This window comes from Meleagris gallopavo, chromosome 2, assembly GCF_000146605.3.
Source record: "Meleagris gallopavo isolate NT-WF06-2002-E0010 breed Aviagen turkey brand Nicholas breeding stock chromosome 2, Turkey_5.1, whole genome shotgun sequence".
NCBI classification, from domain to species: Eukaryota; Metazoa; Chordata; class Aves; order Galliformes; family Phasianidae; genus Meleagris; species Meleagris gallopavo.
The window spans coordinates 76827744-76853954 of record NC_015012.2 but is presented as its reverse complement, the minus strand read 5'-3'; the positions used below and the strand labels follow the sequence as shown (position 1 = coordinate 76853954).

Below are 26211 nucleotides of genomic sequence, written 5' to 3'. Positions count from 1 at the left end.
AACAAGAAGGTCTAAATTCTGGCTTGCTTGGACAACAAACCCACTGCTGCTAGAGGGTCTGTCCACTCCACCAGAATGCTGCAGCAGGTCTGTCACCTCAGCCACAGCAGATTAATAGAGAAATTATTCTGAATCTCTGTTTGATTTACTTATTATTTCCACCAGACTGATGAGGGGAATCAATGACACAGAAGTTCTGATTCACATCCAAGCATCTCCTCTACAGCCTGGATATTCTTGCTTGGTCCTTCCACCAAGACTGGAAGCGTTTTGCAGTCATCTCCAGTAATGAACAGATCAGGAAAGCATGACAAGCTGGAGAAAATTTGACCATTTCCTCACTGGCCCCATGAAAAACCTATACCCATGCAGTGTGAGGGCATTCTCAAAAGAGTGAAGAGACACTGCACACATTGTCTTTTTTCATGAACTTCCTCTATTACTACCACAGATAACTTTTAAGAAGCAAAGGATCCTGAAGATACCTTTGGGTCTAATGATATTCTTGTTATCGCTAACTAAGATTTGTTTGTCACTTGGGGATCTGAAATAGAGAACAGCATTTCATGATAATCCAGCCTTGGGTTTGCTGAGCCTGAGAGTCAGCTGGGGTCACTTCACTAACCTGGCTTCTATTCTGGAATCTCTTTGGTGGACTTGATGGTTTCAGTTCTTTAGCTGTCCACCTTTGTATCTTCTAGGGAGCTGATAGTCAGAAACAAATCTAAATAGCTTCTAAGCAAACTAAGCACAAAACTCATATATTAGGCATGGTTTGGCTTCAAGTAGTTTAAGAACTAAAAGCTGTCTTCTCTAGCATTCACTATTACAGTTCTCAAAACAGAATCTTTTTCAAATATTACGAAAATGTTAAATTATTTTAAGGAAGCAGACAAATACATATGTCTGTCTGTCTTGGGGACAGAAAGAATTTACCCTATTGTGGGCATTATGTGGGGTAATCTATCTGACACCCTGCAAGGTGCAGCAGTGTTTTCCATATGGAGGGGAAATTGTAACAAGTGCAGCAAGAGGTTGCATACTCTACCTCAGTAAAACAGGGAAAGGAAGATTATTTGTTTACCTTTTAATCTGATATTGACAAATACAGTAGACATAAAACTCCTCTAGGGGGAGCTATGATAACATAAAATCTACTGCTTGCTTTCCATAACAGCAACTAGGTTATCCAAAAATGGTGCACAGCCCTTTGATAAAACAAGATATACACCTGCGTGTTTAAGGAGGAGCTTACAAAAAGAGAATTTTGCTGTTCACAGTTCAGTGAGATTCTGCAGAAAAGATGAAATCTGAAATGATCAACAGCAAGTTGCTGTCAGTGAAATACACCACTGAAAAGAAAGGTCGGGGACAGAGTACTTCTGTTTTGTGACAGGGCTGATAGAAAGCAAGCCATAAAACACGAAGGTGATGCTTAAAGCAGGAGAGTTAGCAAGCTTAGCCTGTACAGATGGCATGCTGTTCCTTCTGACATTCTCCTATATAAGCAAAAGTATGGAAACATTTTCGAAGTGAATGACGCATTCTTTGTGTGGTCTCTGAAAGAATGTTCTTTGAGACCATTAGGTCAATGGCAATGGGAAAAAAATGATGAATCAACAATTGGAGTTATTAAGAAAATGTGGGGAACAAAGAAAATGCAATTATCATCAGTGTATAAATCTGGGATGCAAGATCACTTTGTGCACGTTTCTTTACCTACTTCAAGCAAGAATAGGGTAGAATCGTGAATGGTATAAAGAATAACAAGGGCAATCAGAAGGTTAGGTTCTGTACAAGAAAATCAGACTTCTGAAAGAAAAGAAGGGAAGACTGCAAGAGAATACAAAAAAAAAAAAAAAAAGACAACTGAAGGTGATTATTTCTCATCATGCTATAGGAAACCCAAATCATCAGGCAGCAGGAAATCATGAAAGGAGTTTCTTTTTCCATGGAACTCATAAATAAATTGTGATACTAATTGCTAAAAGATGTTGGAATATTCAAATGTTTAAAAAGTCATTGGTCTCATTTGTGAGAGAAAGCCGTGCAGGGATAAAACTTCCAACTCACAAAGTCTGTATAGCACAGATTGCTGAGAACACATTTTCAGCAGAAGGATCTCTCTTCCTTTCCCCTTATTTTATCCTCTCTTCCTCAGCTTCTGCTTTACAGAAGAGTACATAGCTCTTTGGGTCTTAAGTCCAACTCAGTATGACAGCTTTTCATTGTTCAAAGTTTAGTTAATTACAGTTTTTAACAGAAGAAGTGATAGGCAGCCAAGATTGGACAAATGGAATAAAACAAATAGGGGCTCCCTGACTTTTATAGGACATAAATTCTATGTTGGAAGAAGTAACTTGTAAGTAACACGTGTCAGGAATATTCAGTTGGTTCATAATTCTCTTTCCCTTCTGTTGTGTTAGGTAAGACATAGAATAGGCAGTGCCCCTTGTCATCCAGAGAAATTGCCTACAGTTAAGAGCTATTACAGCTTTACAGCACCTTAGCTTTATCAATCATAAATAAAAGTTACATTCTGTTTTACTTGGCATGAAGAAAAGAACACTGAAAGTAGAATTTGTTGTAGTTACAACTATTTGTGACTTATCAAATTTAATCAGAAGGGCAGCAAAGCACAAAGAAGCAGCAGCAGGCATGCAGCCTGGGCTGCTTGGATTTTATACTTTTTCAAGTAAGTTTCCACTAAACCAAGGAGATTCCTTTACTTAAAAAGCATCTTTTTGGCTCCATAACTTTTGCAGCATCTTGGGCCCTTCCATTTCAAATGTAGAGTACTAACAAATGTTCTGGAAAACACAGGGGACTATTTTGATTTCTTTCTTTCCACTGGAAAATATCTAAAGGAAAAAAAAAAAACAGTTACAAATTTTACCTTTGCTTTGTACTGTAATTTCAGCTAAGGGCCTAAGCAGCCCTCCTGTCCTTAACACCTCTGATAACTCTTTGGGCAAAGATCCTTTGATCTGCCAGGTCTGTCCTTGCTCACTAAGCTGCCTTGAGCTCACTGAATCCCCAGTAATAAAGTGCCTCTCACACAGTGAGGAAGACCAAATGGGAATTCTTTCAGTTCCAGGTGTGTTGCAAATAGCTACTCATTGAACCTGGTGCCAATACAGATTCTCCATGCAGGACAAAAATAGTTTCACATGTCAAGCGTTACTAGGGATTTTATTAAGGGGGAAGGTACTTTGTGTAGGAAAATCTTTAGCAGAGAGGAAGAGTCAGGAGAGAACATCTATTTCACGGTAGCATTTCAGAACTTCCTCAATATTTCTGAGACCATTTTATTTCCAGTTAAGTTTCTTGGTTCAAAATGAGTTTTTGGTGACTTAGTTGACTGCAACTTAAAGCACAGTTTGATCTACACGTGTCATCTTTCGTTTGTCAACATTCTATACACAGGAGTCATTTCACCCAAACCAAAAGCAACATCTAGAATGAAAGAAGTCAACAGTTTAACACAGCAGTTTAGACCAGCAAGTGAAGATCACCGTGTCCAACTGAAATTACAGGGCAGGATTTAAAGGGAGGATATAATTATCCAAAGACTTATGAGATGGATCATTGCCCTCCTAAGATGGTTAAAGCTAGTGGAGACAGTCTGGGCCTTCTACTAATTTTAAAGATGGAAATTGTGAATGTCTTTTTCATAGGGGGCAAGCTGTTGGCAAACCTTTTAAAAGATGCTGTAGTATGCACCTTCAAACAAAATATCAGAAACCCAGCAATGGCAGCATGCAAGTGTCTGCCCTTGAAGAAAGCTTCATACCACATACCATCAGTCAAAGAATTATGTTGTCTACCAATTGCCTCAGGGTGATAGTAAAGGGCCACTTTCTTCCCTTTAATCCATGAAGAGGACACAAGGAGCAAGGATGCTGGAATGCAATATCCTTTAGAGTTGCATCAGGCATTCTCTTTTTTGCTAGCTGGTGCAACTTTTTCTTTTTTGATTGTTCCATAATTTCTAACTTCATTGCTTTTGGGCTTATTCTGTGTAAGCCACTACTGATGTGTTCTCCAGTTCCTCGTACAGTTCTTTAAGGATCAGGACACTGCAATTTCATGAATTTATGTGGATGACAAATGGATACAAACTGCAGTAGGTAAAAATCATCATTGCACAGAATCAAGATTAATTATAGTTACCTTGGTAAACTGGGGCTAGCCATGCTTTTTTCTGTACCATTAACAAATGAAAAAAGAAAGCATCAGGCTTTGAATGAATGTGCATGGACAGAGCTGAACTTTGTGAGGCTCATTACATTGGTGCAGATGCAGAGGAGGCAGGAACATCAGGACGGTGCAAGAATGCAGGAGAATGAAGGGACAAGGATAAGGTCAGAGCAGAGTGGTAAGGATGCTATCTGTCTATAGCAGATGAGCAAAGATGTTGGATCCAGGAAAGTATAGAAATTTACAATCTTCTTCAGCAAAAAAGCAGTTGACTTATGTCCTTTTTGGAGTTTTTGTTAAAAATAAAAATAAAAAATATATATACACAAAAAAACACCTGCGTAAGAGCATTTGATTTCAACAACTCCTGGTTATTTTGTTTGATGGAGGGCCTCTAGCCAGATTCTTCTCTGATGTGTGCTGAAGAGATAATCCTGTGCATTTGCAATGTCATACTGTAAGACTGTTGATGTCAGATTTTGAACAATTTTTGGAAAAGGTAATTGAGTTCCCAAAATGAAATATGTTTGCTCTGTCTCTCATCTACCAGATGGAGATAAAGGAGGACAGACAAAAAGCTGGATAATAATGATGAACAAAGATGATAATATGTTGCTTGAGGAAAGAGAAGAACCAGTGCAGAAAAGGATAGGAATCAAAATGGAAAGAATAATATCACCTCAAGCTGAGGTGCAAATAACCAGAAAGCAATGGAGCACGTTCACCAGCTGTTGACAGGAGAGGTTCAGAAATGATACCAACAACTCTACTCAATATTAACAAAAAGAAAAAAAAAAGAAAAAAAAAAAAGAAATTCAAGTAGTTTTTGCAAGCACAACACCCACAAAAGTCACCCAAAGCTACCAGCATCAGAATACAAGTCTAAAATTAAACTTGTATGTGAACTGAATATAGGCACCCGTGACAGTATAATTCCAAAGGGTCTCTCTCATTTCTACCCCAACAGAACATGAAGTTTACATCACATGTCCAAGGATCACCTTGTTAAAAAGAAATAGTATATCTTGTAAATAAAGAACCCATCAAAAAAAAAAAAAGTCACTATTTTCTCAATTTTAAAGATAATATTTAGTTATTTCTGTATAATTTTTTATTATTACCAATTTAGTATCTTAAGAAATTTAAATAATTTTTATACAGTACCTCAGCAGTTGTGAGGAACACATCCTCGCCAATATGTTTCATTCCACATGAAATAACACCAAGAGCCACTCCAGGGAACACGTAGGAATTGTTACCCTGCCCAGGATATAGAGTTTTTCCATTTGGAAGAGTGACTGGATCAAAAGGACTCCCACTGGCAAAAATGCCACGTCCCTACGTTGTAAAGAGAAAACCAGAGAAATAATGTTATTTGAAAATATATTGTTCACATATTTGGCTGAGAAATTTTCAACAGTATAGAAATTACTTGTGATTGTCTATCTGATGTCACAGAGTACATACTGCCATGTTCAGGAATGATAGCTATCTGTACAGTTTAGAGGAGGAAGATGTGAAGGCTGCACCAATTACTCATTTTGTGTGTCCATACCAGAAGAAGGGCATATGGGAAGAAAGTAGATACCTACCGCTGTAAGAGAGGTAAGTATCAGTAACAATGGTTGATGCTACTGGACTTTTTTTCCCAAAACAACAGCAAAGTTACCACAAAAACGGCACCAATGCCAACAAGTGTTGCACGTTTGTGTGAAAGACAGGGCAATTTTTGAGAAGCTGTGGACAGGCAGAGCAGCTCACTTCTAGCCTTCTCCAGTGACCCCACAGCTCAATGGTGGACAGAGTTGCCAGTTATGTCCCAGGAATGCCATTCCACAGTGCACCTATAGCACAGTTTGGTGATGGGATTTCCTCTGCTAGAACTGTGTGGATTCACCTACTGTAACACACTGAGTAGGGCTTGGACACCAGCTCAGGAGCTAGTATGTGAACACCCAGTACTGATAGACCTACACCTGTTTCCAGACTTTTGGGTAGTGCCAAGTGATCCAGATGGTGCTGTTGTCCCAGACAGATCCCAGGCACCAAACACTGGTTGGAACCAGCAGGCAACACGGAAAACCTAGCCTGTTTGGGGGTATCAGAGAACTTAGCTGTGTGGATGATACAAACTATGCCATATCACTTATCCTGAGGATGAAAAGAGTAGCCAACTCATTTTACATGGCAGAGCATGTGGGACTGAACCTGAGTGCTACGTGGTCCAAGCACCCTCCTTGCTGACCAGGAGGGAGGCTACATAGGGCCTGCTCTGGCACTGCCAGCAGATAGGGGCAGGAGCACATGAGGTGGCCAGACAGAGAAGCAAAGCTGATGTTGCTAATAGCTTAGCACTAGACAGCTGGAGTACTAGGCTTGGTATCAATCAGTTTCAGAGCACTGGGGGAAGAAGTGATATCTCAGAGGCTCTGCACCAAAGGTTCTGAGCTTCTGCCTAACTGAGGAAAGAACACCCTAGTATTTAAGCAGTAAATTGAGGTGGGGAAGAGAAGCTGGCTTTCATTTATGCTAGTATTACTGAGGTGATAAATGTCATGTTAAAACTTCAGAGGCACTTTGTATCAGAAATATCCATGCCTATTTTAGAGAATTGAAAGTGTGCATTTTAAAATATACCATATTTGCTCTTCAGAAGATAATTCTGTTTAGTTTGGTGTCCTGCAATATTTTCCTGGCCTGTTTTTTATATGTTTTGGTGAGAGATCAAATGCTTCAGTGTATCCCTTTCTCTGCCTGCCAGATGCTGTTACCCATTTTAGCCAGCCCTCCATGCAGTCCGCTTCCCTGATTCTTGCACTGCACTGTAATTGTGTACGTTTCAGTGGGCAATGGCCATGCTAAATTTGTCTTTTAAACACTGAAGCTGTCGTTCAAACTGCCCTGCATTCAAAAAGAAATCCAAACAGAAGCCACTATAAAATGCATACAGTCAACTATTTGTACATGGCAAATTCCAGACTGAATTATAGATAATGTGTGCATTAGCACTTGCATAAGACAATAATAAATTATTTTCACCTATATTTCCATACCAGAAATCCTTGTAAGAGGAGTCAATTACTCCAAGTGGAGTAATTATTAGTAAAGAAATATTTGAATGATTTTCTTCCTTTATTGACATATTTTCTTACTGTAAAGTGTATTTGTAATGTCTCAAATGAAATGCATACTGCTATTAACACAGCAGTAAATAAATGGTACTGTACAAAAACAGGCATAAGACTTCATAACTGACAGTTACTGATCCTTCAGTTATAACAAATATTATGCTTTTTTTTTTTTAATGAGAGTGTAAGCTTGTATTGACTTCAGTGAAATTGTCTTGATAAAGTCTGTCACTTAATTCAATTAAATCTTAGCTACAGGTAGAAACATTATCAGTATCTGTTATTTCACCCTCTACCTTTTCCCCATTCTAAATTTGAGGTTTGCTTTAAACTACATAGACTGGTATTACTTTTTGGTTACCTCTGTATATTTGTAGCACTGCTCAGCAGTACACTCTGCTTTGCTGGTAGGATTGCTGAGAGCAAAAATAATCGGATTTTTGTTGAAAGCAGCCATATCCTGAAGAATTTGTTTAGTAAAAGCACCACCAATTGCAGCAACTCCTAAGAAAGAAAAACACACATACAACAAGCAGAAAAGGTAATTAGTGCCAGGTAAGTAACACATGCCACACTTAGAAGAACAGTATTTCTTTTTCTGCATACCTTCATTTCTAAAATGTAACTCAACTCTTTTCTTAACACGTGGTTAAAAAAAAAAGGTTTGTATACAAGATTTTGCAATTGTGAAACTTAAGTGTTATCTCCAACATAAGAATGGGCCTATACATCTCCAAGAGTTTTGGTGAACTTCTCACTTTACTGAGTAGATAGGTGTATCTCTGTCTGTTAAGTCTTATGACTTCTCAGAGTTTATCAGTGTTCAATTTTTTGTGTGGCAAGAAGAAGATAAATGACAGCCTCTGTTTCCTACAGCTGGTCATGCTGTCATCTCCAGCCTCAACTGTCAGATAATTTCAGTTAAAAGTCTAAGGCTTCCCTGACAGCAACAGTCTTTTAAAATACAACACTTTCCATCCTACCAGAGATTAAAAGTAATGGTTTTCTTTCCCCAATCCTGTCCATACTTATAAATGCTTTCCACAAGGACTAGGTGCCAGTCTTGTGGTATGAAAGCATCTAATTTAAGTTGGATTCTGCTGAGGTGTAGACGTGTAGCTGCTGTATAGTATCTCGGATCTCAGATGCTTCACTATCCAAAAATGAGGAGGGGAGAAGGAAATCATGTTTTTGGGATGTCAAGTAAACATGTATTTCTGCCTAACCTATAAGAGCTGGGAATCTAATGGTCAAGTTTTTGATCGCCATGCTTTCCACAGGAAACAGTCCTTTGAGTGAACTTTTATTTGTCTATATTCTCAGGAAAACCTCTCACACAGGCTGTAGAGAAGGTGGCCTTTTCCTTGCTCAGAATCCTGACACTTGGCTCTGCTTTCCACACAGCATTCTGAGTTTCCACAGCAAGAAAAAATGCTTGGGTGGGGGAGTAGGAAAGGATCCAAATGCAGGCCAGGAGATGGAAGTCTGCATCTTGGGTCTCTCCTGGGTCAACACTGTAACTTCTCATCACTCATGCCTAAAGGTGCATCCCAACACTGCCCATTCTAAAGGTCAGCTTGGTGCCTGCACAAGGAAAGCACACAAACTCAAGCCAAATTTCTTTACCTCGTTTATGATCATTGTCAAAAAGCAGATTTTACTGCATAAGGGCCATGTGTTCAAGGCATAGTCAAAATATAGCATAATTTTCACTGTGGCATTTCAGATTTTCTAGCATCTCCTAAATGATTTTACTAGGCAGATAATTGTTCAAGTTTTACATACTAAGTAATAATTCAAGAGTACTTGCTTTTTTTTTCCTGAAACTGTCACTGAAATACAACAACCAAACTGCAGATAGTTGAACAATTCTTCACTGAGATCAAAACCCTGCAACTTTTACAAAAGCAAAAGCCTTTTTAAAACCTGTGTTTTGGTCTTCACAAAGGACTGACGGCTAAGGACCTAAATGTGAAGGAAAAGAATATTCAGATACAATTGGCTCATAATTACATAGCTTTGCATTTGCTTAACTCTGTTTTCTCAGTCTAAGTTTGAGGTCATTTGTATTACACTGTCCTCATTAGATCAGAAGTAAATGAGGAAGGTGATAAGCTTCTCCATTAGATGTTTAAAACAAGTTGGATTATTTTTCCTGTAAAACTGATTTGGAGTGAGAGCAGTGTTACATGCTTGGATAGCTGATATTTGTTCGCTTGCTTAATAGAGTCCATTATGTTCCTGGTGTTTCTTAAAAAACCACAAAGGCAAACTCTGGTCAGAGGAACTTGATCTTGTCTTCAGACAAAGCCACATCTCTGGTTTTTTTTTTTTTTTTCCTAACAAAGAATAAGGTCATTGCTTTAAAGTAAAAGAAATTACCTATTAGCACAGATGGTTTTATATCTTTAACAATATCTTCTAGATTTCTCATTTCAGCATGTTCATGTGCAAAACGACTTTTCTCTTCTGTTAGTGAGGCACGCCCCTGAGCAAGGGAAAAGAAAAAGATATTTACTATAAACTTTGTGGAACCTAGTATCCTGGAATAATCAGTTTACAAAGTGGTTCAACACATCCTATTTTCACTTCTGCTTTTGGATCTGTCAACAAATACCATATTAGAACAAGTTACCATGTTTATAGCTAACACACTTAGGATAGCTCAGGAGAAATCTATTTCTCTAAGAAGCAGAGGAATTAAATTCAATAATTTTACTTTATATTCATAAAAGCTCTAGAAATCAACTGTATTAACAATTAAACAAACACATCACAAATTTCTTTTAAGCATTTTTAAAGTTGTCATAGTTTTGCTCAATCTCTTTGTTATACAACAAACAACAGAGAAGTGCCAGGACAAGAAGCTTTTTTTAGCTTTTTTCAGATTTGTTCTTCCCTAAAAATAGAGAGACTATACAGGGGAAAGTATAAAGGAGACTATTTTACTTCATACTTCTTTGTACTTCATTCATTCATTCTTAAGGATAAAAAATATTCTAACCACCTGCTCAGTGCACTGTTTCTTAATTAACAAAATTGACTTAGCTGTGAAACAAACTTCAGCGTGATCTACACTGGCAATTTCCTTTGATGCCTAACAGGGTTTCCATGGCAGATGCAGGAAAAAGGGCTATACAGGACAGCACACTGACAGGCTCAGAGCTCAGTGACATGGAATGGGGGCACGAAGGGTACCACATTTGTAAATATTACATTCACTGCCTAAATGCATGGACCTTTGTCTATACACACACAGCAGAACAGCTGAAACTGCTTAAAGAATGTATGCCATTCTTTATGTGGGACCTCCAGTCCCACCGCTGTGTGGGCACTCTCAAACTCAAATCTCAGAGACAGTGCCAGACCCTCAAACACCTTACCCTTTAAGGAGATAGAAGAGGATACAGATATGTAGGGAAGTGCAGGAGGAAAATAGAATGTGAAATATAATTTAGCTGTATACAGATGTGTATCCTTGTCTCCATAGCCACGCCTTATCCTACCAATAATAGGATATTACATATAACAATAAAAAGTTTCCTTAATCCCAGAAAGTACTGGAACAGAATTCATTCTGTGATTCCACTGAAGTCTGTGAATCTGACTATTTTAACTCAGCTTAGTACTGCACATACTATTGGGTTCAAGTCATTTTTTAAATGATATTTTCTGCTTAATTTTAACAAGCACGAACAATCTGTTAGTACACATTAGACAATGCAGTGTGGCAATGCTGGAGTTCCTCTGCTGCTCCTTGAACAGTAAGCACAGGAACTGGTACACCAAATGAAAGGCAAATTTTTATGTTCAACTGTATGTAAAATTTCCAGATGGTACCACAGGAAGCAGGGTACATCTGTTATGCGGTCAGCTGTTCTGCCTCAGGATGCCAGCTCCTCTTGACTCATCCCTGATGACAACGAATTTCCAGAGATTTATACTCCTCGGGTTCTCTTTTTTAGTAACCAAAATACAGTTTTCTAATTAAGAGGCTTATATCTGTGTGTGTATATACAGGTCTTAAGGGTTCTCTTGGAAATATTACCAGAGAAATCCCACCGTACAGGCACTTACTTTCCTTTGTGGGTAAAACGTAGACTTCTCAGCCTTGAGAGAGAGAGCGCTGCAATATAGACAATTTTTGACATATTTGTGCTTCAATCACTTCCCCATCAATACGCATTTTGAATCTGCCATTTTGCAGTACTCCAGCAGATGTCACCACAGTCTATGCACACACATCTGAGATGCGTCCATTTCAAAACAGTAGTCTCCCTTCATATTTGCAGGGGGAAAGTATGACTTTCTTAAGCTATTAAAGAACAACTGTACATATAATCTCCTGGCCAAAAGCTTGTTGCTAGGAATAATTTAGAATGCAATAATGAAATACATTGGGACGGGCAGGTTGCTTGAAATTTAGGTGCTACAAAGAGCCTGACATCAAGGAAGGTTTTTTTTTTTGTGGGAGCTGGGAATGGGTGCTGTGGAAAACTCTCTCTCATCCCCTTCTCCTTCAACCTGTTTCTTGATGGCTTATCAGGCAGCTACTGGGGAAGCCAATTTTCAAACTGGTCTTTGAATTCAGTCCCTCAGAGGCTACCCAATATAAAATAAATCTCCTCTACGAGCTATGATACGGGCTGGCCCACTCCTCAGCCTGTCCCAGGCCCTCAGAGCATACAGGTCTGCAGCTCTGGTCATGGGAGCATGCAGATTGATGGGGAAATGAAAAGCCCTATTTTTCTACAATCAGTAATAGCTAAGAGGTCAGAAGCTGACTTATTATGGAGAAATACATTGGCACTCTTTTCTTCGTACAGCTTTATGTTTGGTTGGCTATTGAGGAGGAACTCCAACATTTTAAAACCAAAATCATGGAAGAACTTTCCACATACCTATTGACATAACCCCAAGGATCCCAGACCCCATTTCCTACTTACACTAATGATCATCTCATTAACTTAGCTATGAGGAGGTACTCAAACAGTAAGCTAGATGTGATCCACTGCATCCCTTCACAAGCCGTTGGCCATCACTTCTACCCAATCTCAATTTCACACATTTAATTTCTACCATTCTAAAAAAAAGAAAAAAGAAAGAAAAATGAAAAGATAAACTTCTTTATTTGGTTTTGACCTCAATTAGTTTGATCCCATTAGTCAGAGTGAATCACATCTCCAAGTAAATATTTTTCTAGTATATTAACTGAAAATGAAATACTCAATTCCGTGGCTTAGCAAAAATAACAACAGCTATGTACACAGAGATTTTAGCTTGGAAAATGTCTGTAAGAGAAATCTAGGGTTAGAGTTTTATATATATATACTTTATATGTGTATATATTATAATAGATTTGAAGAAATATTTTTAGTCATTAATTCAGTGATCTACACAATGCCTCCTTAAAAACTTTCTCTGAAATTTGGTTACAAAATTCTGATGATTTAGAGAACAGTGTTTTAGATCAGAATTCCCCAGTTTGGGGAATATAAATTCGAAGTTCAGCAAAAATACGAAGTTTGAAAAAAGCACTGCAGGCATCCTTTAGTGCCCTGCCAACAAGGAAGCCTTGCATGAAGGGAGAAATGTGCAGGAAGGAAAAAACAATTAATTTCTATGTGCTTGACCTTAGACTAGGGAGATGCAAGTCTGTTTAGTAGAGGCCTACAAATGTGCCCCCCAAAACATCTACAGAAAAAAAAGGGGAATTCACTGAGATTTTGTTGGACAGTAGATGGAAAAGGATAGAGCTGAAACTCAGGGGTGCCCATTCTGGCTTCCTACCATTTTCTGTACTCTCTCACTCCTGACTCAGGAGAGATGCAACTCAAACAGACCTGTCAGCATGGCAATCAAAGGTCTTCCAGAAGCCTCAAGCCTTCCTCCTGGCTTAATCCTAACATTAACATGGCATGCAGCTCACCGGTACTTCTTTCAATTGGCAAAATATTCTAACACTAAGAAAGAGTTCCAATGAGCTCCGGCCTTCTGTATGAAGCCCCAGTACTTTTAAGTAGAAACATCTTTGGTAACATATTTGTTTTCTGAGTGCACTGTCTTGATCATTTAGCATTAAAAATTCACTCACTCAATGAAAAGTACTCAGAAAATCTGTGATCTAAAGATGCATCCCTTTCAGCACACCAAGTCTGAATACATTTTCACTGTTTAAATGCAGGACTTAAGAATTGCCAAACAGAGGAGGAATTTTAGCAGGGATTCCCTCAAAAGATGTTATTGCACCACTGTTCAAACAGAGCTTTGAAGACTCATCTGCAACAGACAGTAATAATCTTAAATTTCTTGTTATCTATGATTTGTATCAAGCACCTTTCCTGAGTCAGATAACACTCCCAAATACAGGCAGAAAGTCTTTCACACTGAAATCCACAGCCAAACCAACAGACCTTTCATGATAGCTGTGCAGTTATTCGAATGGGAAGACACTTTTTCTACAGAAGAAAGAAGGTAAAGTTAGAAAAGAGGTTGTATATTCTCCTTGCTTTAGCTTCTTAAATGTATTCAGCATCCCAGGAAAGTTAAATAAAAATAAATACATAGAAGAAAAGGAAAGAAAGACAACTTTTCATTATGCAAGTCTTTCTGAATGGCACATATTCTCATAGTATTTCATTAACTTTTATAGACTAGGTAATTTTTCTTGTGCATCATACAAAATTTGCTTGAATAAAAAGCCCCAAACTAAATACTGAAATACTAGGAAGACAACCACAGTATCTTTAATGCATTCTCAGCATGCCTGGATAAACAGTACAATGGATTTTCTCCAAACTGCTGAGGGTGAAGAGAATTATTCTCAAAAGATTAATGAAACCTCAGTCCAAAGAATCAATGAAAATATCAGAAATGACTTCAGAGAAAAATATTACTTGTATCACAGTATCATTTAGTACCAAGAAACCAATGGTGTATTTTGGATTTGAACAAAAGAGCACAAAGGCACCTCAAAACAGACAGGTTTCTATATTAGAAGCCACTATAGTATCTCAGATGGAAAGTAATATGAGCTAAATTCTTTATTAGCAAATGCGTTACAATGTGGACTGTGTTAATTCAGCAGACAAAGTACAGAGATAAAGAAACAATAGCAGCATTCTCTGATGGTGACATTATGGACGAAAGATCTTGGCAAACCTAAAACATCTATATTTTCTAATGGATAAGAAAGAGTCATTGATATTACATATCATTAAAAATAGTAAAACGTGATTTGTACACTGGGATTTGGAATTCAAGGAGAACAGTAAAATAGCATAACTCAATAATTAACAGTTTTATGGAAAACTGCTTGCATTTCGGGTGTGAACTGGAAGCAGTTTTCAGTTTTAGAGGGTTTCTTGCTATTTTTTTAATATTAGATGTTAGTTACAATGGTTGATAAACATCACAAGGAAAGGATATCCCTGGATCAGGCTTCATGCAAACGTACATCAGTTTCCAGAGAAAATTGTTCATATCATCATACCACGGAATCACATGGAGGGTCCGATAACAAACAAAACTGACCCATCAAAAACCCTGAGAAAACTCATCAAAAACAGCTGTAAAAACAGGAGCCCAGGCCGCACAGCAGAAATATATATGGGAAATAGAAAAAATGAAGAGGCAAATCTCATGAATGCTACCAATTAGAAATCTAATGTCACAGCCTGTTTGAGCTGGTCCTCCAAGGGATGCCCTGCGTACCAATGCTGAAGAGCAGAGCAGCTTTATGTAAGGCAGGCAAGTGGCATCGCTGGAAGCTCTCCAACACTCGCTATTTCCATCATCTCGGAGGCAGATGAGAACAAGCCAGAGCACCCTGATGACTGCTCTGTCCCACATTAGACACTGCACTGGCACTGGTCCCATCTCTCAACCAGGGAGGCACAAATCTGTTTATATAAATACTTGCCTCCATTTGGCTGTGTCAACTGCAGCTTATTTAAACAAGAGAACAGAGATCAGCACTCAGATAAATTAATAAATTCATCTAAGGTTTCCTGAATGCTGGAGACATGAGAACCGCAAAAGAACATGAGAACTGTAGACAAAAAAAAACAAAACCAAAGTGGAAAAGCACAGCATTTCTAGCAGGAAAAATGTTGTGGTTTTTCTTCTTTCTTAATTGAATTCTTTATTGCAGAGTTCTAAGCAAAACAACAATTAAATCATCAAGGAAAAAGGGGGAAAAATGCAGTTAAGAGTCATGGGAGAAAGGGTGAAACATCCCTCTGTTGGGAGATAATCTTTACATGACTTCAACTCCATGTCTGTAGGCACCAACTATGGGATGCCTTATGTAGGCAGAACTCAAGGTTAATATCAATTATCAAACTTGGCAAATAGAAAAAAAAAATAGAATGTGTGGATATAAGCATGTCACTGAAGATCAAGGACTTGCAGGTGACAGGCACTCCTACGTTACCTCATTTAGAAACAAAAATCCTGAACACACAATTAACATAATTTGATACCAATTCCAATTTGATAGAGAAAACAAAAGCAACCGACCAATCAAACAAAAAAATATAAGAGCAACCCACCACATTTTGACCAGATAATGTCATAATTGGCAGTTGGCAGTAAAACATAAGATTTAGGTAAGAACTATAATTCTGATGTCAACTTAAAAACACACTGTCAGAAGATGTAAGTCCTTCCAACATACAAAATACACTTTCCATAGATAAGCATAAAAGAATAACAGGCAGGACAAAGCTAACTAAGACAATTATTTCAAGAAGAAGTGAGAAGTAGAGCAAGTTGGGAGCCTACAGAAAAACAGAAATACAATGGAGCAAAACAATCCTTCACTGCAATATCAAAGCATAAGAAATCATAAACCATCCAGATTAGGTCATCATGTCATCTGAACATCCAGTGCATATGGTGTCAAAGAGGGAATAGCTGCATGGCAACAAATTTAACATCCAAATATTTGGTGGTGTCACTTTTTAAGAAAATAATGTGGGTATTAATTGAATACACCCTACCAATCAGCCTTTTGCCTACTCTTCAACTGTTTTCATAGATTACTTTTCAACTATGAGTCACAAGTATAATGATTCATAAGCACTCAAAGACAAATTAATGCATTTTCCTTCTGCAAAATTTATACTTCATATAAAACAAGATAAATTCAAGATGAAACTGCATAGACTATTTCTCCAGTCATGAGAATAACAGTAAAAACAAACACAGAGTACTTCACTGAGTCAGTACATGAGTAAAATAAGACAGAGGCTGCTTTAAGTGACTATGATGCTTGGAGATACCCCAGACATTGCATCTTTGCTAAGATGCAAGAGTCTTTTGGCTCGAAAAGTCAGGGGCAGTTGCAGTCAGACATAAATGACCTGATAAAGGACAGAAGTAGAGAGTCAGAACAATTGACTGTTGATAAACAGGAAGGCAGAGATTACTAAAAAGTTCACAGAAGTATCAGATATAACATTACACAACATATAGAATATTAAACTCATTATAAAATGGTTTTAAAACCTAGAATAAAGTTCAAAGGTTTTTTTTTAAGCAATTTTTAATAAAATTGATTAGAAGCATATTAAAAAAAATCAGTAAAATTCAGACAGTCAGAATTGGATTCTGAGCACTGAATGATCATTCACATATTACGAGTTGCCCTGTTTATAAGGTGAGCAACCACACCTAGATGGCACTGTAATTCTGTCAGTCTCAAATGTCCTTTCTTTTCCACCATTCTCTAAGACAAGATTGAACTATGTATGTATCAAATCTTGACTAAGCCATGAATTTTAAAGACAATTGTTCCCACTGTCAATTAACTGGTTATGAGTAAAATTTCCAAAGAAGATTGCCAGAGATATTCAAAAGTGAGTAGGAAAAGGGGAGTTGTGAAAGTTTATGCTCCTCTGAAAATGTTTTAGAGGATTATCCACAGGATTACTTTAGTATCTTCATTCTAAATAATTAGGACAACAGAAAACAAAAATTTTTATGTCTGTTGTTGTCCTCCTCTTAGAGAGTTCAGTATTTTGGGACACTGAACTTGCCATTCACTTTGTACTTAGAATCATAGAATCATAGAATCACTCAGGTTGGAAAAGACCTTCAAGATAATCAAGTCCAACCACAACCTAACCATACTACCCTAACTCTGACAACCCTCTGCTAAATCATGTCCCTGAGCACCACTTCATCCACATTGCCCAAAAGTCTTACAGGGGATGAAATCACATATCTGATGGACATTTAAAATACAAAGTACTCAAAACACAACACAAAAGTGTTGATGTGCTGAAGTACAAAACACAGAGTAAAAAATTGCCAAGACCAATATACTTCATGTTGATATACTCTTCAAAACAAAGGATGATATTTATCCCCGTGTTATGGAATTTCATTTTTGCACTGGAAATTACATGGCATACAAACAATCTTGCCAATTACAGGTAAACTTCACAAAAGAAATAAATTATATTTTGCAGCATAGGTACACTCCCTTTAAATATTAAAACTTTTTATTTGCATAATTGCTCTAGGCAGCTCAAGAACTACTCTGCAGGAAGATTTCGTAGGACTTAACTAAAATGTACAAAAGGGTGAGCATCATCTTTTTTTTTGTTGGGATAAATCCCCTCAAATAAACATAATAAAACTCTTCTTAAGTTTTTGCCTTTTCTCAGCTACTTGGCACGAACGAACGCACTGTCTTTGAAGATTATGAGTGAAGATTTGGTCACTGACATAGCTAAGCATGACATGGCAGCTTCAAAGAAGATAAAATACATTCAGAACATATTACACTTACGTATAGTATCAGTAAGAGAAGAAAAATGAGGATAGCAAATAGGAACTAAAAGGAATTTGGGAGACAATACATATCCATGTATTAATATAGTTCAATATACATATACTAGTCAGTCCCTGTGACAAAATTCAGAGTTAAAGATGAGTCCCAACTACATGACAGAATCTCCTATTACACAAGAGTGCAAAAGCAACAACATAAGCAGATTAACAAATAAATAAATATCATAAACAAAGCATGCCCTCTAGAATATTAGCATTACAAGGTATTCAGAATGAATCAGACAGCAAAACTGTAGACAGTATAAGCGTAACCTTCGCCACCAGCTCTTTCACCATAACATAGCAGAAAAGCTGGTCATCAAACTCAGTTTAATGAAGAAAAATTGCTCCTAAGGGAAAAAGAAAAGCATAAAATACAAGAAAATGAAAACACAGCTGTACTTGAACAATTAAAAACCCACAAAGGAAAAATCAGCTGCAAAAGTCTAGTAAGTGACTTCGTGGCAGCTTTTGGGGCTGGTGGAGGGAGAAAAGATGGAAGATGTCCATACTCAGGTCAACAAAAGTCCCAAGGTTATTTTTCTTTGGATTATACTTGTTGAAATAATATTCAAAGCAGATGAGAGGAGAAACAATGATTAAATCTATAACCACGCATTGCAAAATCAGTGATCAAAGGACAGAACAGAAAAAAAAATAGATGTAAAAAATAATTTACTTGAGTCTTTAGAGATTCTGTTATTCTTCATACTGTTAAAAGCAAGAGATCAGAATACTTCTGGGACTGGAAGGATCTCCCGGTTTCCAGGACACTACTTTCGATCAGGCAGTTTTCGACAAGACAAATCTTAAGGGACTCTCACTGTACAGGTTTTCTTGATAGCAGTAAGAAATAAGAGTCAGTTTAGATTAAGCAAAAGTTGGTTAATGGGTGAGCTATTCTGTAGCTTGATAAATCTTCTGTTAGCAGTAATGAAAAGGTTTCTAGGAATAGAATCCTTCCTATTGTTCAGCTTTCTCAAAAATGTTCCTGTTCTCTTATCTCATTTCTAAGAGTTTGGAAAGTCTCTTGACTCTTGCAACACTTTTCCTCCATCAGCTAAAGCCAGAGTAATTTCCTAAGTGTACATAAAGCATGGCATTCCTTCTCAGACCAGAAGAATGGTACCAGGAAGAACTTGATTATTTACTTACTGTAAATATGACTTCCTGGCAATTAAATCACCAGCCTCAAGAGGCCTAAGACTTTTATATTTATTTGTTTATAATTTTTGTTTAGGATATCTAGCATCAGAAGAAAGCAAAGGCAGGATTTGCAAGCTCTTGACCAAGAACAAGTTTCCTCACACTCAGCTCAGGCTTGGCACTGTAGTGTCACCAACTTCTAGTTCCAGCTGGCTCTGCCACAAAATATACCACAGCTGGGAGTGGCCACCCCTTCTCAAGCCCCTCCAGCTCTGCCCAGCTTGGTGACCATTGCCCACAGATCTTCCAGGACAACAAGCATGGTCTTGAAATGTGCACTGTTGGCTCTCACTGCTTGCATCAACATCTGGTCCCAAATTCTCCAGCAAGCCAAGTAGTGGTCGGCCCTAATCTATCTCAGACAACTGTTATGTCTGGCTATCATGAACAGTTCACAAATATACATCAGGCAGGACATGAAATTCAGTGGATTGCTCTTTGGACAAAACCCAAGTAAAGCCCCATCAGAGAGAACAGGCAGAAGAAAGGAACTTACGAACTGTGTAAGAGAGAGATTGGATTTGGCCCTGCTTGAGAGCACTGAAGCTAGAAGGCGTTGAGGAAAGTATACGGTCACTGAAGCACTAAAAAATTAGAAACTGTGAAAGGAATGAGTTGTGAGTACCAAGAACAACAACCTGGCTTCTCGGCTGACTAGCAAATTAGCGGCAGAAGTGAGAGGTGTAAGAGAAGCAGGAGGGAAGCAAGGCTGCTTAACAACCTCAGCATAGCCATGCTACAAGGTCAGGTTTACTGCTTTGGGGCCGTGAAGCTCATTACATTTCTACCCATGAACCCAGTTGTATTATTTTTGTAATTATATTCCCAGTCACTACAGTGGAGGAAATTGAACAATGCATTACTCGTCTTAGGCAACCTCTAAGTTTCATCAGCTACAGCAGATGCACAACCCTTCACTTATCTGTGTCTGGACCCAGAACACATTATGCAATTAGATGAAAACCAAAAGCATTACAAACTTTTGTTTAAAAAACCCGAAACAAACAGAAGAATATCTGTATCTTAAACTGTAGCAATTTATGGCTTTCTTCTGTACCCAATCAGACAATTTTTATGTTGTCTAGCAAAAAATGTCCAAAAATGACTACAGTGTTTTCACATCTCAGTGTCTATGATCCCACTATTTTTCCTGTAGAAAGACGAACAAAAGGTGTTGTGATACTGTTTAATAAACTGACTCACATACACAGTGCTGAATTCATGCTCCTCATGCAAATGCATGTGAATTACAAAATATCCTAAATATTAGACAACTAAAGAACACCACAAAAGAGTACAGTGCCAACAAAGCTGGCCACAAACAATGCTAACCAAAAAGTAGGGTGAAAAAGCAGAGCCAATGAGCCTTTCATACATTTCTTTTAAGTAGCTCACAAACCATTAAATATATAACCACCTTTTAAAACATACCCAGTTTCTTTATTCTGGCACATGGAATACATATGTTTCCTTATTTTGGCACACAGAAGGAATGAAGTAAGGGTGACTGATGCAGTCTCTCAGCAATTTCAAATCCTGACCAGTGTTGATAGCACTGCAGACCACAACATCTGCAATATGAGCTCTATCACTGTGCATAGAAGCTATTCAAAGCAATATATCTCCATTCTCAAAGAAGGAAGACATGTTTGCAACACCAGGAAAACATTCTCTTTGAAAATATTTTCCTTCTTTTAAAAAAAATCTTTGAATGCTTTCCTAATAACACATATACAAACATCTTCATACAAGACTGCACTAACAAACGTAGTGTGAACATGGGAAATATTAAACTCACAAGTTGAACACTTATTTCCTACACCATTTTTTTACTGAACTGCTGAGAAATGCTTTTCTCATCCCTAACAGAAATGATGCAGGATCTCTAGGCATAATCAACCTTCCCTTTAAGTAAAATAGGATCCTGTTATTTATTTAATACACTTTAAAAAAAAAAGAAAAAATGCTTGCCATGTCAAGAGAGAACTGCTGTAGTTTCTGTTATAAAAAATATGTTTTTGCCTTTATCTACAGACTGGTAGTAACTATCACAACATTTAAAGGAGTAAGAAAAGCGCATTACCTTCACTATCAATCCTTTGGAGTCAACCATCCATATCCTTTTGATAGCTGCATCTTTAGACATCCCTTCTTTTTCCATAGCCATAACAATTAGGTTTGCTATCCCCAGTGCAGCCTGTAGGAAAAATAAAAGAATTATATGAAACTAGAAATGAAAGAAATCCCCTACTGACTTGTTTCCCCCAGCCATTATTTTAAAAAAGTCACTTCATTTTATTTAATAATAAAGCACTAATACTCAGTAATTAGAAACCATATTGAAAAGTACAGATACACCTTAGGGTGGCAACTGAAGTGCGGATAGCATAATAACCAAACTCCAATTTAAATGTTAAAACTAACACTTATTCCGTATAGTCATATAAAATTGTAGGTTGCTTTTTTGTTGTTGTTGTTGTTGTTGATAAAGGTTTGTTTTTCTTTGTAATTTAAACCAAAGGAAATCACATTCTACCAGAAAGTAAAATGCAGTCCTAAAATAATTTTTGTTCCTTATCTTTCTTTAAAATATCCATCAAGAAATTAATCTCCTTTTACCTACTGTTCATGCATTTTGTAACTGTAGACTTGGCTGTGCTCCCAATGAATGCAGTGGCAAGAAAAAAAATCACTTACCAATATTTTGCTGAAACATATCATTCTTAATGGATTTTATATTTCAGCCAACAGATCAAATATAGGAATAGATTGAAAAGCAGGCAACAAAATGAGCCAACAGTCCACTCGGTATTTTTGATTACTAACTCATATATATTAACAATAGTGATTCTGATTCTTGTTCTTTATTTTTCAGTTTCACTGAGAATTAACTGAGATTCTCTTTTTCTACCTAACAGTTAAGAAATATGTACTTTTATTAGGAATGAACTCACATGGCTGGGAGGATAGGTACAATAACCTCTTTGCAGCACAGAAACACTGAAAAAACTGATAAGAGAACCCCAAAACATTTGACTGTGAATTCATCTGTCTGCTGAACATGGAGCAAAGTCAGGAGAAAGAACATTAGAGACTGACAGTCTTGATGGAAAAAGGCAGTGACATACACCAGGCATTCTCCACACACCTGATCTATTTCAGTGAAACCAAATATTGAATCATATTAAAAATATCTGGACTACACAAAGGTGAGTTAATCTGTTGCACCTACAAAGGGGATTTGTGACCATGAATAATATTTTTCACAAGTTTTCATGGCACCATAGTCTTACTTCATATATCAGTTGACAGCCACACTATGGATAAGTACAACTTTGACTTGTGCGTCAGCAGCTTGGGAATGTATGTGGAACAACTAGTGTGAAAAAATAAGCATTCATAACAATCTGCAGAAATTCATGATCTTCACATGAAGAATAGTAGAGAACTATAATTAATGACAGGAAAAATCTACAGGGGCACTGCTTCTTAATAAATAACACATAGAAATAAATATATTTTATTTATATCTACTTGACTGTCTGATATATTTCCTCATCTATCCAGGTTTTTTTGTTTTTGTTTTTTGTTTTTTAAGTTTCTATTGAGAGCTGTTCAGTAATTTACAGCTGAAGAGCTAAAGCCTCATGTTTAAAGAGAACGGATCTCAAAATTCCTTGTGGAAAATATGAGGCCTGAATGCATAATCAGAAAAGATTTTTGTAAGTTTACATTTGAATTAAGCAGTGACTTTTATCAGCTTTCAGTGATAATTCCGCCTATTTTATCTCCTTGCAAATTGGATGCATTATAACTTAAATAAATATTAAGAAACATTTTCAAAGTAGAACTCCTGCTGTCTAAAAACGCATACCTCTCCAGCTCCCTGGAACAACACTGTGTGATCTGATAACCTGTTCTTAGTGATACGCAGAGCTGCAAGAAGACCTGCAACCGCCACAGATGCTGTTCCTGAAGAAATAAATGGTTGTCTTTTATTAGTCCACAAAGAACAACAAGGCATTAGGCATACATTTCATATGATTTCACCCTTCTCTTTCAGCTAAAACACAGATACTTGGCCTAGTAAGAAAACATTCAGTGGAACTGCAGTTTTCTGTACTTTGTCTTTATGAAAATAAGATGTAGGTGGGAATATCTTCATTCTGACACTAAATAAAATATGATCTATAGATCAGTTCATTCTACTGAATGGGCATCATGACTGGTGCAATCAAAATATGACAAAATATTCTAGTTACAATCTTTTTCAGGAAGAAAAAACTGGATAGCCCAGAAAGAAGCATTCTGAATGGTTCCAGATTTTGAAAATTAAGAACAAAGTCACTCTTGAAACAGATATCAGCACCAAACCTACTGGAGATAACAGTTCTTTGGAACTGTTGAGAACCGATAATGCTATAATGGCCATACTACTACATAATAATAAACCCTTCTCATGTAGATGTTGTCAGAGTAGAAAAGCAAATTGCAAACCTTTACAGAGAAACCAAGGGAGCTGAATAAGATCGGCTTATTTGAGGCACCAACCCTCCCACTGCATCTGAAAACTTCTGTAATAATTCTTTGGAGGGGATGGTTCACATTACTACTGATTTTTCCTTCAGAGGAACTTGAGGCCTTCAAAAGCACCTGGCCAACTGCACATTGGCCATTTCCCCTCAACATACAGTTCCCCTGCCCGAGGTACTTTTGCTATTCACAAGCTCACTTTCCCACAGGCAAAGACAAGTTTAAAGCTGTAACCTCTATGTTAAGCTTAAGGAGATGGTCAAAACAGGTTTGTAGGCACACAAACCTCTTAGTGTCAAACACAGATAGTGAAGAAGTTAAAAGAATAGCAGTAGTAGAGAACCTGGGAGTAGGTAGATCTGTCCTTAAAAGACAGCATTTGGTGCTGAAAGCTTGGTTTGAATCAGTGATTTCTATGTAGGAACATCTAGTTTTCATAAATAAATAGTTAAAAAAAAAATGTAACCCCTGGTAAAAATTGAGCAAATATTTTAAAGCTGAGAGGTCCATCTGAACAGTTAAAAAGCATGCCTATAGGACTAAAGAAAAAATTATTTGTTGTGTGCTTTTGACTATGATGTTTCCCTTCAATCCTCAGGAATACAGGACATCTTGTTCTTAGCCCACTTAATGTTTAGACCATACAGTTTTGTCATTTTTAGTCATTTTTATTACTTGTTCAGAGCTGAGATCATTTACGCTCTTCTCCTGCATTTTTAAAAAATAAAAATAAAAAATGGTTCCTCTGAGGCATAGCTTCAGGAACACCAAGTGTCAGGCTGAGATACTTCCACCCAGCAGTGTCCAAGAGTTAGTTTGTTTCTTTCCCAGACGAATTTAAGTCTTCCTCTGGAAAGTGCCAAGTTGGCAAAGACCAATAATGGCAAACCAGAGAAGTCAGACCTACTTCTCAGTTTCCCTTGGTACTCTACCAAACAATCCTCATAACCTTCAATAAAACCCCATCCTCTCTTTGGATGCCAAGTGCTTTCTTCTATTTTATGTTACACAGCTGTGTTTGCAGGAGAGGAGGAGGAAGCTGACATAACATAGCTGACTCCTAAAGCCATTGATCTCCCCCTGAAAAAGAAGGCCCCGTTCCCAGCTCCTGCAGTCCCTTCTGTCAGGCAGGAGATGGCCAGAAATCACGGCACAACCGCTCCCTGACAGCAGTGGAGCTTTTGGAGAGCCAGGAAATCTTCTCTCCAGGCTGCTTGTTCGTGATGGAGACAAAATGAAATTGTGTTAATTTATCATGAATAGGAATGCTGGGACCCTGCTTATCTTCCTGGCTGATGTATTGCTAAGTTTTTTAGCTGGAAAAATGAACTGTGATTATATCTGATCAGTTGGAATATCATCTTGTGTTTTAAGGAAAAAGAGACAAAATACAAAAAATGAATCATAGAATCATTTGAGTTGAAACAGACCCTATACTATGTTGAAAGACAATTAAATTTTGCACGTTATGTGAGCTTTTTCTACCGGTATGTTCATTCTGAGGATGATTCAGAAAGTTTAGGTTAGCAACATACCAATATTCTGCATTTCTCATGAATTACAATTTTTACAGAAGAACTGCCCTGAAAATTGTAATTTAGACGTACTCTGTATTGGGTTTTTTTTTGCCTCTAGAAAGCATAATGACCCTATTTATTAGAGCACTGAGTTCTCTATCACTGTTTGCTGATGGCAGCAGCTGTCATCACTCCTCATCAACAGCTTCCTTCATTCATTCCTCATGGAAGGAGGGCAGCTGACTGAGTGAAAGGCAGATCTGTCTGACCGGAACTGCTCCCATCTTCCATTTCACTGTGAACACCAAGTCAGGTTTTTGAAAAGGATCAAAATGCAATTCACATCAAACTGCCAGAGCATAACTGGTTCTGGAGGATGTTACAGTGCAGAAAAAGAATCTCACTGCTTTTTCTGCTCTCTCTTTCATGATGAGAAGTGGCTTTCCTTCCCTCTCCCACAGAGCATAGGTTAAATCCACTCTGTGCAGATTAAAACGGACATTGGTATTGTTTTGAAAATGGATTCCTTTGTCCCAAATTTTCTACACGATAGCTATAGCAAGATTAATAATTAAAGGTATTTTTCTAAGGAAATGTAAATCTAGATGTGAAATTTGGAAGTGCACTGTTCTTTAACAAGTTTTTGTGTTCAATCCAAGGTGCTTAGTCTTGCTTGGTACTGTAAACAATATGATCGAGCATGAATATGTTACAGGAATTCCTAGAGACCACAAATTGAAAATGCTTTACAGAGCAGTCTCCTTTCAGTAGATGCAACATTACAAAAA

General features: G+C 37.5%; 1 protein-coding gene across 2 annotated transcripts in view; it reads right to left on the bottom strand.

Annotated features, from left to right (window-relative positions):
• The window catches only part of ME1 (malic enzyme 1), a 157136-nt gene that overhangs the window by 2768 nt on the left and 128157 nt on the right, over positions 1-26211 (bottom strand). For both annotated transcript variants that reach the window (XM_010707673.3, NM_001303206.1), the window contains 5 exon segments: positions 23248-23345; positions 21457-21570; positions 9711-9816; positions 7690-7832; positions 5365-5538 (listed from right to left, as the gene is read on the bottom strand). In XM_010707673.3, coding sequence (XP_010705975.1) covers positions 5365-5538; positions 7690-7832; positions 9711-9816; positions 21457-21570; positions 23248-23345 — 635 coding nt within the window.